Source organism: Camelus dromedarius, chromosome 8 (genome assembly GCF_036321535.1).
Source record: "Camelus dromedarius isolate mCamDro1 chromosome 8, mCamDro1.pat, whole genome shotgun sequence".
Lineage (NCBI taxonomy): Eukaryota > Metazoa > Chordata > Mammalia > Artiodactyla > Camelidae > Camelus > Camelus dromedarius.
The window spans coordinates 21,492,041-21,507,049 of NC_087443.1; the positions used below are offsets into that span (position 1 = coordinate 21,492,041).

A 15,009-nucleotide genomic window follows, 5' to 3' on the forward strand; every position below is an offset into this window, starting at 1 on the left:
ACTTGCTGCCAGCAAATCTGCCCTAGAAAAAAATACTAAAGACAGTCCTTCGGATAGAAGGAAAATGATCTCAGGTAGAATCCCAGAAATGCAGAAAAATAATAAAAAGCAAGAGAAAGATTAAACACGTGGTGAATATAAATGAGCATTTGAACACAGTGAAATTAGTCATGCCTTGTTAGGTGTAAAATATACGTGGAATTGGGGGGAAGGATACAGCTCATGGTTAGCAATCACAAGGTGCTGGGTTCAATCCCCAGTGCCACCATTAAAAAAAAAAAGACTAAAATATACTTTTAAATATTTAATTATTTAAAATATACTTTTTTAAAAAGCTGAAGTATTTTATTAATAATTTTTTGTCAGTAAGAAAGACTAGCTAATAGTAGTTTTCAATGGTAGTCTGTAGACAGTGGCCAACCCAATACAGCATCTCTCACCTCCCCATCAGAGCAGAGAGCCTGCCAGTCTCTTGCCACTGAGATTTTTTAACTGTGAGTCAAACATACCCGTCCATGCGAAGGGGACACTTACCAACTTTTCCAAGTGGCTGTGGAAAGGCATGAACCTCCCCTTGAAATATGGGGATGGTTGGCACCTATGGTCTCAGGATTCCAGGTGAAAAGGGAACAGTTCCGTTTTAGTAGCTGGCTATACAAACACATAGAGAATGCCTATTACATGTGTGCCCTGACACTATTAGAAATTCCTGGAGTGTGGACTACATTGAAAATGTGCACACGAAATAAGTAAGGAAAAGCAAACACAAAGTACTGCATACGGACCACTGTCGGGCAAAGCTTGTATCAGTGCATTGACAGAGATTGAAAGTGCCATCAAAGAGGCACAGACCGAGGGCAACAGTCACTACATTCTCTTGCTGAAGTTGTTTCAGTGTGTAAGAGATGATACTTACTGTTTTAAGTATTGCTTTACTTATACAGTAATGGGGCTTGAATCTGCAAGTTCAGTAGCACAGAGGTGAAAACACAAACTGCCCATTAAGTAACAGTGACCAGCCCAAGGGCTGCCGGTGACCTTGAGTACAGCTTTATGGGGAGTTGATGATGGTGGTTTGTGGGAACTTCCATCTTCATCAATTTTACACCGACACCTACCACAACACAGTAATCATGACAGAACGGCTAGGTTTACAAAGAAAAGCCCTCAGCTCTGCGGGCCCTGCTTTGGCTGCGAGCTTTCACCATTTCTTGCCTTAAGTGAGAGCCCCAGGAGCTGAACGCTAACCTGGGAGACACAGAAATCAGCAGCAGACCAGCGGTGTGAGGTCTTGGGGAGGGTAGGCTGGGGGCAAGACTTGACATGATATGGGGCAGGATTAGACACAGCCCTGGGGAGGGACCTAATGCACAAGTTAGGCCCTTCTCATCTGGCCCAGGGAGCGGAGGCTGAGAACCTCTCCACCACTGGGTACCAGTGCAGCTGCTCACGGCATTCTCCCGCAGGTGTGAAGCTATAGAGAGTCTGGATCCCTGAGAGCTCGCTCTCCCAAACTGTGCTGCCCGAGCATCCTGGGATGATCCCAAACATGCAAGCCGAACCCAGTTCTCAGGCTGTGCTTTTTATTGTAGACCAACTGAAGTAAGCGCTTTAGGCATCTCCTCCGACCCTCATTATTTCCTGCAGAGCAGTCTGTTTTTGCCTCCAGGCAGAAGGCAGATAAACCACAGTTGAGAAACAGTGTAGGCTGAGAAGCGACCCATTATCAGCTTTCCAAGCTTACCCGGCACTTCCACACAGCATACACAGCTATGCTGTCCCTAAGGAGAATATTTCTTCTGAACACCTGAGATTCTGATCTAAGTCGTGACTGGGATGACCAGGAGCCAGGATTCTCAGCCCAGGCAGTCCCACGGGTAAAGAAGGATGGAGTGAGTTGCGAGGGCCTCTCAGGCTGGAGAGGTGTAACCCACCAGCCACACCGCTGCCCCAGCCGGGGCTTTCTTGTCCCCTCTTCTCTTCTGCACAACAGCATTCATGACCCTGCAGCCCAGTGCAATGCTGGATGCAGTGTCCAAGCCTATGGCTGTCACGCCTGGCTGTAAAGCAGACCCGAGGTCCCTGCCCACCCAGGTCAGGGCTCCGTGGTGTGGCAGAGCGCATGCCAGCGCCTCACCAGCTCCTTGGGTTTGCTAAGCATCTCGTTCCAGTGCTCCAGCTCTTTGCCGCGGGTGTACATGTAGGGGCCCACCATCACCCGGCCCAGCTCGTGGCTCTCTGCGGGGGAGGGAGAACACTGTCACTCTCTGGAGCACAGAAGCCACATCATCTCAGGGGTTCCCAGTGCCTCCCCTCCCTCTCTCACTCACTCCTCCCCTCAAAGGAAGTAGCCAGCCCCTCCTTCTTTCATCACAAGCTGATGGCCTCCAAAGAGAGCCTGACTTTGCTCTGGAACTGCAGCTGGTGGGGAAAAGGAGCCCGGGTGGACAGCCTGCTCCCACCTCCCTGTGGGCCATCAAATCAGCCTCACATGAAAGAAAGGGGCCCCTCCAGAATGAAGTCAGCTTCCGTCAGCCCACCAGTACATTCAGAGGGAATATTCAACAATAATTTTCACCTACCAACAACCACCATGGAGAAGGGTCTTAAGCTCTGGCTCATGAGACCAGCTGGCCAGACAGCTATGTCTCAGTGACAGTGGACGCTGTTGGGGGGGGCAGTGGTGGAGGGCTGGCTGGGATAACTCCACCCCCTCATCCACCCTGAACCTTGCCCAGGACCCTCAAGGCCATTACAGAAGGCACAAGGCAACACAGGGCACATAATGACCCATGGTACCAGGTCACTTGGCCGGTGGCAGGTAGCCATGCTGCCCCTCGACCACTCTGGTGACTTGCCCCAGGAGCGGGTAGCAGAGGCCATGTTTAACCTCTTTCTTGGGGGCCACGGACAATCAAACTGGAATAAAGCTGGGTGGGAATCGCAGCTCTCTCATGAGCAAGCTCTGTGTCCTCAAGCAAGTATCTCAGCCTCTCTGAGCGCTAGTTTCCTTGGGTGGACCACAGAAACCCTACTGCTCCCTCCAAAGGGTCCAAGCCTCCTGAATGCACAACAGCCCCTCCTCAGCCCACTGTCCCTCCCAGCCCGGGGTAGGGGGAGCAGCCTTACTGTCCCCTTCCGCGCTTTGCAGCACTGTCAGCCTGAGGCTGGCCGTGTCCAGCTCAGTGGGGTCGGCCCTGAAGCTGAAGGTCTCGTTGTACACAGGGTCCGCAGAGCCCAGCACGGCCGAAGTCTTCTTGCACTTGACAAACTTGTTGTGGTTGATCAGAGACACTTTGACAAACACACCTGAGGGGCAGAGCAGACCGCGGGCTGGGAGGGGCATGCAGGGGCCAGGACTCCAGCCTGTGAAGGGTCCGGCTCGGGGAGGGGGGACACCTGCCCAGCCTGGGCGCCAGGACCCCATTACTCACAGCCACCGCAGCCAAAGGGCGTTCCAAGAGGAAACGGGGTTGATTAGTGAACTGCCTTAAAGCCGAGGAAATGCTCAGCACCCTTCCGCTTCCTTCCTTTCTGCCTCCTGAACGCACCCACGGCTCGGCTGGCCCTTGGTACTGGAGCCTGGCACCACTCCCATCGCTCCCCATTGCGGGGACCGGGAGGTGGGGAGGGTCCTGCCTGCTCGGTGCTCAGGCCTCCTTGCGTCCCTTAAACACCTTCTCCTTCAGAGGCCAAGTTTTTTGGGGAGGGAAGCTTAAATGGGTTTTGGATCCACACTGGAAGGTTGAATGTCGGCTTGCTCACAGTGATTCAGCTGCAGAGAGCACAGGGGACCGATGACCACCACCTTGCTAGGGACCCTGTGGGGGCAAGGCATGTGGGGAGAGCAAGACCAGGGCCTCCGCTCCTCCAGCTCCCAGGTTCCAGTGTCAAGCTTTTTGTCGGTTTACCCCCTGCCCCCAGCACAGGGAGGCCTCGCCCCACCCCTCCCCATCCCTCCCGGAGGAATCAGAACCTTCACAGAAGGGAAGGGGTGGAGGGAGGGAGCAGAGTTCAAGGAGACCAGACACTGCCTTGGGAAAGGCGAGGGGCAGACTTGGTTTCCAGGGTCATAGGGGTCTTGGTTGAGGCCAAGGGGATACAGCCTTGGGCTCAACATAAGGAAGCAGCTTCTCACACCACAACTGCAGGGAGGTGGGTAGTGATGCTCTCAGCAGCCAGATGCAAGAAGAAACTGGATGGCGGGGCGGGGTGCAGCGGAGGAAGGGAAGGCCCAGACTCCAGCTCCCAGTCTCAAGCTCCCTGGCTGGCCTTGCCCCAGGAGAAAGACTTACTGACAAAACTGGCATCCTCCTGGAGCCGGAGACCCTTGGCTTGAAGCACAACCACCGTGAGGCGGTTCAGGCAGTCATTGTAGCTGAGGCAGAACTGGAGGTCGCCAAATTCGGAGGGAGGCTGGGGAGGTCAGGAAGAAAGCACCCTGTAGTAAGGACGAGAGCTGAAGATTTGAACCCGGGTCTGGGGGATTCCCAGGCCTATTCTGAGGAGCTCCAGTCCTTCCTGGGGGTTGGGGGAAGAGTGGGTATTTCCCTTGGCTGGTCCATTTGGTGGGGGGACCCCTTTCACAGCTGTCTGATCTGCATGGGAATCCAAACATGGGTTTTTTGGGAATGCTTCAGGTAATCTGATCTCCAGGGCAAAAGAGCCTCAGGCTCCCCCCTTGCCCAGGCAGGGCTCCACGCACCCTCACCCTCGTCCCATGCAGCTCCAGCCCTAGGCCCACCATCCAAAGTCACACTTGTAGGGGTGGCAGGCAGTATGCTGAGGGCTGACGCTAGCCAGCAGGTGCAGGGCCACACCAGCTGGCTGCCCACGGTAATCTGACACACATGATGGCATTGTGTGGTGACCCTGACCTGTACCTCCAGGCTCTCGGCCTCCAGGTCTCTCCAGATGATGCACTGGCCGTCTCTCTCCAGGATCTCCTTCAGGGGAAACAGCACCTGACCCAGGAGCTGGTGCTTCCTCTGCCTGTCTACGTGGTACACCAAGAACCTCAGCACTCTCTGGGTGACGCTCTTGCTGGACACCTGGGATACATGAGGACCGGGCTAGGGTCAGGCATGGGGTCAGGGGATGGTGTGGTATGTTGTTCTGGACACAGGATCTTTCTGTGAAGAGTGTCTCAACCAGGGACCTGCATACCCCAAACCCAGGTGTCTTCAGGGGACCCTTTGCAGCACTGGGGACAGTATCCCCACAGAGTATGGTCCAAGGACCAGCAGCACCCACCATCCCCTGGACCTTGTTAGAAATGCAAGACCTTGGCCTTCACCCAGATCCATGAAGCAGAATCTACCAGAATTTAACAGGGCATCCAAGTGATTTGCTGACACATAAAAGTGTGAGCAGCCCCTGCACTGGCAGATGGTTAACTAATACTGATTTTCTTCTCTTCCTCGTCTCCCTCCCCTTCCCCTTAAAGCACAAAGAGGCTGGATCAAGTTGGTGCGGGGACAGGGCGGGAAGTGATGGGTGAAGAAAAGTGAGCATGTGGGCATGACCATGCCGGTCAGCAAGTCTCCTGCTTTGGACCTTGCTGTCCCGAGAGGAGCAGGTTCACCTGTGAATTCTCACGGCCTCGCCCCCAGCAGGACAGCCGGGGGCTGGGCCCCGTGCCACCCCTCTTCTCAGCTCTCAGCCCTGGAAGAAGGCAAAATCACACTCTTTCCAGATGCTACTGGCCTCTCCTTACCTTGCCAGCCAGCCCGCTGCCCTGCTCTTAAAAATGTTTGTCCAAGGCCTCTCAGCAGCCCTTGATTGCTGGCTTCCCATAAGGGCCCCAGGCACCTGCTGAGGCTCCCAGGCCGCTGTGAGCTTGGCTCAGTGCCCGGATAGCCTCCGCACCTCCAGGCCCTGAGCCCGCCCACCCACCTGCTGCAGGATGGCTCTCGGGTCCTGCCCTGCCTCTGATGGGATAGGTGAGGCCCGAGGCTGGTGTCTCACCCTCTGCCTTCATGAATATCTTTGCCAGAAAGCTCATATGCTCCCAGGCTTTGGCGTGCTTCCCCGGACCCTATGGGCCAGGGGCTGGCATTCAATGGGTGTTCTAAGAATATGTCTTCCTTTCTTACCTCTGGGCAAGCTGGACAGAAGGAGCCCAGCCCTCTGCCCCTCATCACTCAGATCTCTCATCTGCCCCTGCCATCAAGGCTAAGGGCTCTTGTACACCCTGACCTGGCAGGCGGGGTAGAGCAGAGCCTGTGGCACGGGGGTCCTGGGAGTCGCAGGGCCTGAGCTAGCCTGGGAGACTGGGGCTCTCCTGCACAATGTCTGTTCTTCCCAGGAGGCAGAGGCACCGGACCCTGTCCACTCCAGAGGCCATACCTGGAAGATGAAGTGCTCGTCGAACTGTGGGCTGGAGGTTCTGCGTCTGGTCTTGGACTGGAGGAAGCGGCGCTCATCGGGCAGCAGGTGGAGCTTCACCAAGGGGCTACAGCTCTCAGAGGGGGCTTGCAGTCGCTGCGCCTTGATCAGACCCACCAGCAGCCGCTCCGCCTCCTGCTGGTACTCCACGGAGAACCACAGCCGCCCCAGGCAGCCCTCGGGGAAGTTGGTCTCACTTTTGTCCCCTGGGAACTTGTAGAGCTCTGGGTTGATGGTCCCCACCACGCACGCGTCTCCTACAATACAGGGGCTGGGAGGACTGGCGGCCCAGAGGAAGGCAGGGCGGTGGGAGACAGCAAGCTCTGGGCTCCGCTGACCCCTCCTGGCCCAACCTCTCCTTGGCTGAGCCTTGACTAGACAGTTCCCTGGCCTCTCCGGACCACGTTCACAAGACTCGCTTCTCCAGACTGAACACAGCCCCTCTCTCTAGTGCAGCGCCCCCAAGAGGCCTTCTCAGCACTAAGGCATTCTACATCCAGGCCTGCTCCCAGCTGGGGCCCCTAACAGAGTCCACAGCATTCATTCAGCCCCTGTCCTGGTGACTGACCCCCATCCCCAGAGGTCAGGGCCTGCAGGGGTGGGGTGCACAGTGCCCAGGACCTGGCCTTGCTCCTTTCTGTGGTGTCCAGAAGATGTCTCAGTGATAAAGTGTTGCCTCTTTTCTTCCTCTTCCAGTTAGAAGGGACTAGTTGATTACTGAGGGGTTGTTCCTGAGCAAAGAGGTGGGTAGAAAGCTGTGTGCTCGGCTTCCACAATTCTGCCCTCTGGATTGGCCAACTTGTCATCTTGGAGTAGGACCCAGTGCAGGTTCCACACCTGGGAACAGTGGGGTTCCAACCCCAGATCTGTTGCTTACTGCCTCTGTGACCTTGGGCAAGGCACTGTTAACCTTCTGAGCCTCAGTTTATGAATGTGTAAAATGGGGTTATAATCCCTTCCTCCACAGAGGCATGGTGCGGTCCAACTCCAAAATGGCACATGAGGCCATATCTAGCCCAGGATGGGGGGTGGCAGGCACTTGGTAAACCCAGGTACCTGGGAAGAGTGGTCACTGGGCAACTCTGGCATCCCTGGGCCCATCCAGGCTCTGTTCTGGAGCCAGGCCCATGAAAGCAGATGGGTCCACCCTGGGCAGGCTTCGATGGGCACACTCACCAAGATTGCTGCCAGTGGCATGGGGCAGGAGCTCCGGGGCTGGGCGGGGGTCCTGTGGAACCTGGGCCCACACTCTGCTGCTCAGGGCCATCCAGTCTTGGCTTTGGAGGGAAGGGGGCACCACGAACAGCATACCAGGTGGCCTGTCCAGAGGCAGTGAGATGACATGTAGGTAGCAAGTGAATGAATGATGTGGCCTCTGAGCACTCAGCCTGGAAGGGTTAAGGGCCAGGTGCTGGAGGAGAAAAAGCCAGCAGGAGCCGGGAGAAGGCAACAGCATCATTTTCTAGGCCCTCACCGGGACACACACACACACACACACACACACACACACACACACAGCCAGAGCTGACGCATCTGCCTGCCCACAGCTGTGGTGAGTTGGAGAAGGAGCACCGCCTCTGGAGTCGGCCTGCTTGGGTTCTGCCACTTACCAGTTGTGCTCTCTGGACCTGTTATTTATAGCCTCTGAGCCTCAGTTTCCCCAGCTGGAAAATGGGCTTCATAATGCCTGCCCCATAGCTGTGGTGAGGATGCTGGGGTTTCTTTGTGATGGCATCTGGCATGCTGCCGTCATAGAGCAAATGCTCTATAAACAGACCTTTCCTTCCTCACCTCTCTCCCAGGGAAACCACCAGGAGAGCTGGGAGCAAGGCCAGCCTCACCTGCTTGTCTGGGTCCTGGCACCCAGTGGGCAGAGCTTGTCCCACTGCACGCTGGAGGGAACCCCAGTCCCGGGCAGCTCCTCATAGGTGAATGTGGCACCAAACCTCTTCCAGAGACAGCAGCTCACCCCGATCAACAGCAGCAGCAGCAGCAGCCCCCCAGGGATGCCCGCAATCACCAGCGCCACCTGCTCTGGGGGCAGACACCACCAGGACTGTGATGCCTAGTAAATGCCACTCCACTGACCTGCTGGGGGTAGAATTTGGGCAGTAACTCCTCGGCTGGACCAGAAGGTTTCCTGTGTCTGCTAGAGAGGACTACTGCTGGCTGGGCTCTGCTGGGACTCCTTCTGGGGTCCTACTGCCCTGGTGAGCCTTCTGGTTTCCCTTGGAAAGCTGCTGGCCCTGGGCTTGTGATTCTGGCTGAAATGAACCATTTCCTCGTGCTTCTGCGCAGAAAATCAGAACTTCTCTTACCATAACCTTCATCTTCCCTGGACTCTGCTCAGGCTTAATGGTGAACTGAGTATGGACACCATGTATTTAAGGAAAGTCTGGGAAGGGGTGATGCCCTGGGTGGCATTCAGAACCCTATCCTTTGGGTCCTGGAACCTGCTGAGGCTGGACTCTTTCTTGAATTCTGTTACTTTCTCTAAAAGCGGCTTCTTCCAATCAACCCCCTATCACAGGGAGCCCACTTAGGGGAGTTGGTGGGAGGCGGTGAAGGGGGTGTGGACAAGGATGGGAGCAGCGAGTGTGAGAAACCAAGACACAACCGCTTTGCTGCTGGCACCTGCACCTCACAATTTCGGGGACCTGGGAGGCTCCAGCCGGCGCCTGCTGACCTTTCTTCGGGTCACGAGCGGGCGCGGGGCTTCCCGAGGTCTGACCGGGTTGAGTGGTGATAGGCAAGACTCCCACACCTCCTGACCTGCAACTGTCTGCGAGGAGAGGGCCCCACTCTCCATCCCCGCACCCCGCTAGGAGCTAGGGGCAGGGCAGGGGCTGCGCCCTGGCAGGACGCGCGGAGCGGAATGAAGTGCTGCAACGGGTGGCGGAGGGGCCGGGGTAGGGCCCTGGGAGCTCGAGTGAGGAGGGGAGGGCACTTACCCGCCATGGGGCTGCTCTGGCCGGCCGTCGGGGCGCCGGCCCGGGCTCGGTCTCGGCGGTCTCCGCGCCTCCCGCCGCCGCCGCCGCCGCCGCCGCCGCCGCCGCCGCCACCGCCGCCGCCGCCGCCACCGCCGCCTGGCGGGCTTTTAAAGCGCCGAGCGGGGGCCGTCGGGCGGACGCCGGGGGCGGTTCCTCGTCCCGCTCTGGTCAGTGGTGGCGGCGGGATCAAGGACCCAGCCCCCGGAGCCCGCAGCTCCGCCCTGGCCCAGCCCAGGCGGTGGCCCCGGAGGTGCGCCGAGCCGACCGTGCGCTCCTGGAACCGCGGGGCTCCTCGCGGGGCAGAGGTAAAGCCTTCTCCGCCCGCAGCTAATAGATGGCTCCACAACTGGCCCTTCACACCTGGTGGCCTTGGCACATGCCGTCCCCCTCCCAACTAGCAATATGCCTCCACCCTCAGCAGATCTTCTGCAGGCTGAGGCCCAGCTCTGACCCATACTCTGTACTCCCGGGAGCCTTCAGACCCTCCACGCGCGGTGGGGAGCTCGTTTACTCTTTGGCCTGTTTCAGTGGACAAAGCAATGGGTCGTTGGAGAGCGCAGATTCTGCAGCCAGAGCACTTAGGTTCCAACTCTTGCCACTCGCCAGCTGTGTGATTTGGGACAGTTTAGCACTCTGGGCTCATTTTCCTCAGTTGGGTTAATAATAGTCCCTTCTCTAGGGTTAACGTATATAAGGGACATTTAGATCGGTGACTGGCCCAAGGTGGGGGAGCGCAGCGTGTACCAGCCTCTATTGTGATTATCTGACCGAGGGCAGCGTTCCCTGGGCCTCCGTCCCTCTCTGCACCCACAGTCCCTATTTTTGTAGTGATTATTATCAGACTGCAGGGGTTGTGCCAAGCGAGGCTGGTGAACACAGCTTTGACAGAGAGGCTCCCATAAAGGCCCTCTTGACCCGCAGCCTACTCTCATCCAGCGTGCTCCCCGTCGAGGAATGTGCACACATAGCATCTCTGCGGGCACATCCCTGAGACCTGGGACATGGCAGTCCTCTTGCACCCCATTTTCCTACAACAGAATCTCCAGCATCTCCTCCTCCTTCAAGAAGCCCTTCGCCTGCCCTTCCCTGTCCTCACTGTCCCTGCAGCTACTGTGCTGGCTACAGGACGCTGTGCCTCTGACTGTCACCCTAGTTCACTCTCCCTGGCAGACCAGGAACTCCACGAGGGCCGGGGGCCATGTCTTATTCAGCTCAGCGTTCCCAATAACCACCTCCAGGGCCAAGGCTGCGCTGAATGGGGGATGAAGTGCTTGTGCCCTCAGGATGAGCTCCGACCTGGCTCTGCCACCATTGTCCATGTATCACACATCCTGCGCCCACACTCTGGGGCCTGATAGGAGCTCTTTGGCCTTGCCCTGGAGACCAGGCACTGGCTCTTGCACTCACTTTGCTAGCTCTGTCTGCAAACACCCTACACGTCCAGCCAGCCCACTGAGTTTTGAGTCTTCTTCCAGTGGAAGATGGGAGCAGATGGCAGGAGGGAACTCACCTTTCTTGCTGCTCCTTATGTTCTGGGTATCGTGATGCGGGCTGGATGTACATGATCCCATTGGGCCCTGCCTGGTGTCAGCCCTGCGGGGCTGGGACCACCCCTTCAGATGAGGAAACCAAATCAAAGAGTTTCCGTGGCCCACCCAGTAAGTGGCAGATTAGACCTGACACCTGGCTCTCCTTCTTGCTTCCTCCTCACTGGCCCACTGAAGGGCCCATCCAAGATATCAGGGGACCATTTCCTGTGGCAATGGCCATGAACAAGGCCAACAGCCATCGGCGTTGTGGTCAGTCTCCCTCCCACAGTCCCCCAGAGGCTCTGAGACTGGGCTGGCCTGGAGCCAACCCCACAGAACAGAAAGGCCTCCAGGTCTGGCTGCAGCCCTGGCCTTGCATCCTGTTTTCAGACCTTACTCCTTACCGGGTCTCTGGGAGCTGGGAGATTTGAAAACAGCAGCTGACAATCTTTCTCTTTTCTGTGGCCAAAAGGAAGTCATATTTCCACTGGAAAAAACATTTCCGAGTTGAGTTGCAGGAAGTCCAAGTGTTTAAAGGCCTGCAAATGCCTGCAGCAGATTAATAATTCAGTGCAATGGATGATTCACGAGAAAGGCCACTTTCAATTAATCTTAAGAATCAGCCCTGTCTAAGGAAGTGTCATCTCTCATCACTTAAGGAACAGAGAGGCCAGAGCAGGATAAAGGCCATGCTGAGAAACATATGGAAGACTGTGTTTCTCACATTTGTGTCAGTTCCAGCCTGGTCGCCCCGGGACCCTCTTTGTGAGGTGGGGAAGGGTTCCCAACACCTCTTTTCTCCGATTTGATTAGTGTGGCCTCGGCATGAATTCCTACAGCCCCTTCTTTTGAGGAACTTGGAGGGAGAATCTGTCCTTGTTAGACCAGAAGTTCCCTCCTTCTCTCCCACTCCACCATGCTGGCTCCAAATATGTTCCAGCTATGGACAAGCACCCAGGGTCCCAGAGTGGAGCCCAGAGTCCATGGCTTGCTCCTGCCTCCCAGGGATGTTCTTTGCTCCCCGCCCTGTTCTCCCTGCTTCATCCCCTGCCTGGCAGTCTTTTCCTTCTCCTGGCAATAGCATCCTGCCTCTTCTTTCTCAGGAACTACTCTCTCCCCTCCCTGTCCACGCAGTAGCTGATAGAAGACAATCTCTTCCTTGTTTCTACATTACCAGCTTGCCTCTGTTCCCGAGCTCTGGACATAACCTGGGCCACAGGGATAGGTTCAGGGGTGGGTCATGACCCAATCAGGATCAACCCTGAAATTTTTGTGGGATCACCCCCTTTTTGTGTGGGAGTTGTTCAGCTGAAGGAGCTCAGCCTGGGGCAGTTGGGAGCACCTGTGCGTAGGTGTGCATGTGAGACAGGAGCACAGAGCCACACAGGAGGCCTGGTGATGCTGTCTGCCCCTTGGTCTTGCTGTGCCGGCGGCCATCTACTCCCGGGCGGTCCAATAAATTATCTTTTTTTTTTCCTCAAGCCAGTGTGAGTTGATTTCTGTTACTTGGAACTAAGAATCTTAATTAATTGTCAGCCAAGGCGGAAGTTGAATGGTGGCAGTGGCGGGGGTGGGGGGGAGGCGGGAAAGCTCTGTGCTGCTCTTATTCCCATTTTATTCAGGTGGAAAGTGAGGGGCACTGAGGTGATGCAACTAGAAAGTGGCTGTCCAAGGTATTGTTTTCGTTGTTTTGGGGGGGGGGGGTTGGCGGGGTGTAGGTAATTAGGTTTTAAAAGCAAATTTGGAGGAGGGCTGTAGGATGTGTGACTTGCCATTGGTTGGTTGGTGGTGAGGTTCCAGGAATCTCAATCATCAGCCTTCTGGTTATGACCAGTCTGGGGTCCACAGGCTTGTGCTCAGCCTGTAGTCACCATCCTCCATCTGGGTTGGGGCCTTAGGTCCTGTAGAAAAACTCAAAGATTTGTATCAAATTGCTCTGCATATCCTGTGCCCACCATCCCTGACCCCCAGGAACCAGGACCCTGCCCCATCACTGCACTACTGTTTCCTGACTGCCTTTCCTTTGTTTCTGCATCCTCTCCCTTCCCTTATTAGTAACTTAGTAACTGTTTGAACATGCCCTTTAGAACTCAGGGAAGGTTTAGCGGGCTGAAGCCTTTATCCTGCAAATAAGAAATAGGGGACACTGAAAGCCTTTTGTACCTGGGAGGGCCCCTCCCCAGATTCCTGCTGGGTTTCAAATCAAGACTGTTGAGTGCGGTGGACAGAAGAGATCTCTGTTGAATGTTGCTCCGTTCCAGGTGTGGGCTCGAGGGAGCTTGGGGGCTCTCGCATATCTTCCTTCTTATTTCCCCCCAACAGATGATGTGATCAGGGGCAAGGCCATCTTATTGGGCTTTAGGGCTCAAGGCTGAGCTTTGACTATAACGAGCAAATCAATTAAAAGTGCTGAGCCTGTGGGGAAGGTCGTTCTTTGGTTACCTTCTGTGGCAGATTAAATGATGGTCCCAGTCCTCTTTTCCCTGTACTAGTACTGTACTTCCCCACCCTTGCAACACGGTAGGCAAACATACTTCCCTACCACTTGACTTTGAGCTTGGCCTTGTGACTTGCTTGGGTCAGTATCACATTAGCAGAGATGACGTGAGCAGAGGCTGGACATGCCTCGCTCGCCATTGAGGTGAGAAGAGCATGCCCCAGGTAGCTGCTGGTTCCAGACTGATGAGAGATCTGTGGAGCAGATCCAAACCTGACTGGGAGTCTGGACTCAACGAGGCTCGCCTATGCCAACCCACTCCAGCCAAGGAGCAGACACAGAAGGACAAGGGGCATAAACGCTTGTGGATGATTGCCACAGAGATTCTGTAAGCAGCAAGAGTTGACTGAAACCCAGTCCTTCTCTTGTCGATCACTTTGGTGAGACTAGAGTGATGAGCTGAGCAGGGCTTACCTTTGAAAAGCTACATCCTTTAGTTGCCTCAGTTCCTGGGGGACTATGACGAACAGTGCCCACCTGCCAACTTATGACGAACAGAGAGCAAGAGAGAGAAATAGACCTTTGTTTGGCAATAACACTGATATTTTCATGAGGTTCGCTACTGCAACATCACCTCATCTATCCGGACACAGGTAAGTCATCAACGGTGTCCGCCATTTGCTCCTCAGGCAACATCACGGCTGGGTCAGCAAGGAACCAGCACCCTGGCCTGGACTGGCACAAACTATGTCCCAGTTTCCCCAGAGCAAGGGCTGTGTTAGTGGTCTCATGAGAAGCATTGGGTCTGTAGGTTCCCAGGTGTGAGGGAAGCCCGCAATGGAGCAGCCACTGATGCCACATCTGAGCCCACTGACCCCGCCACCCACTCACTAGCGAGCTCTTCAGCAATGTGTCTCTTCATCAAATCTTAGAAATACATGCAGCGAGGATTTGCCGTGTTAGTCCAGCATCCCTGATTGCCTTGTACAATAACAGAAACCATGTCTCCTCTTCCATCAGACACACTCTGTCCTGGTCAACGGGTGGGTGCAGGATACAAATTAGGTCAATCAGATGCTCTCAGTCTGAAACTTGACTCTTGAGTGGAATAAACTGGATGCAATGGAAGCTGATTGGAATTTATTCACCCCAATGGCCGCACTCTGGAGAGATCACCCATTAGGTCCTGCTGTCTAGTCCTCAGAGCTTCACCTAGTGCGGTTCTTTCTGGGCTCCCTGAAGGGACCACACATCACCCAGAACTTGTGGATCTGGAGTTGGATGCAGCAGCCGATTGAGAATCTTGGTCCCCTGTAGTCTTCTGTTGCAGTGGCTATGAGAAGAGTTTGGGTGGCGTATGGTAAAATTGCATTATCTTAAGCAAGGCTCTTAACCAATATGTTTCTGGGAGGAAGGATAGGAATGGATGCTGGGCAGCCAAAGATGCAGGCTGCAGTGGATGTTTGTTGTTCTTGCCTGTCCAGCACCCATTCTTGCTTCTTCTGATGACAAAACCCATATGACCTCCTCTATTCTCAGACCTCTATTCTTAGAGTGGGCTGACTTCTCCTTGACTCTAGAGCTAGGCTTGATGCAGACATGGCCAGTCAGAGCATTGCATTCCATAGACCATAGTAGTACGTGAAGGGCTGGGCAGTGCCGCATG

At 55.4% G+C, this 15,009-nt stretch overlaps 1 protein-coding gene across 4 annotated transcripts; it reads right to left on the bottom strand.

The window, feature by feature from the left end:
- Positions 1–367: 367 nt before the first annotated feature.
- On the bottom strand, positions 368–8,750 carry SYT15B (synaptotagmin 15B). Of its 4 annotated transcripts, none has more exons than XM_010993368.3 (7): positions 8,476–8,750; positions 7,564–7,706; positions 6,349–6,644; positions 4,878–5,051; positions 4,296–4,416; positions 3,130–3,309; positions 368–2,238 (listed from the first exon to the last, which is right to left on the bottom strand). In XM_010993368.3, exons 2-7 carry the CDS (start codon positions 7,694–7,696, stop codon positions 2,096–2,098), a joined length of 1,047 nt encoding a protein of 348 aa, XP_010991670.3. In that variant the 5' UTR covers positions 7,697–7,706; positions 8,476–8,750; the 3' UTR covers positions 368–2,095. The 4 variants fall into 4 exon arrangements, with proteins under 4 accessions (XP_010991670.3, XP_010991669.3, XP_064344046.1 ...); XM_010993367.3 differs by lacking the exon at positions 8,476–8,750 and adding an exon at positions 8,229–8,448 and having other exon boundaries at positions 4,884–5,051; XM_064487976.1 differs by lacking the exon at positions 8,476–8,750 and having other exon boundaries at positions 4,884–5,051; positions 7,564–8,139.
- Between the last annotated feature and the right edge of the window lie 6,259 nt (positions 8,751–15,009).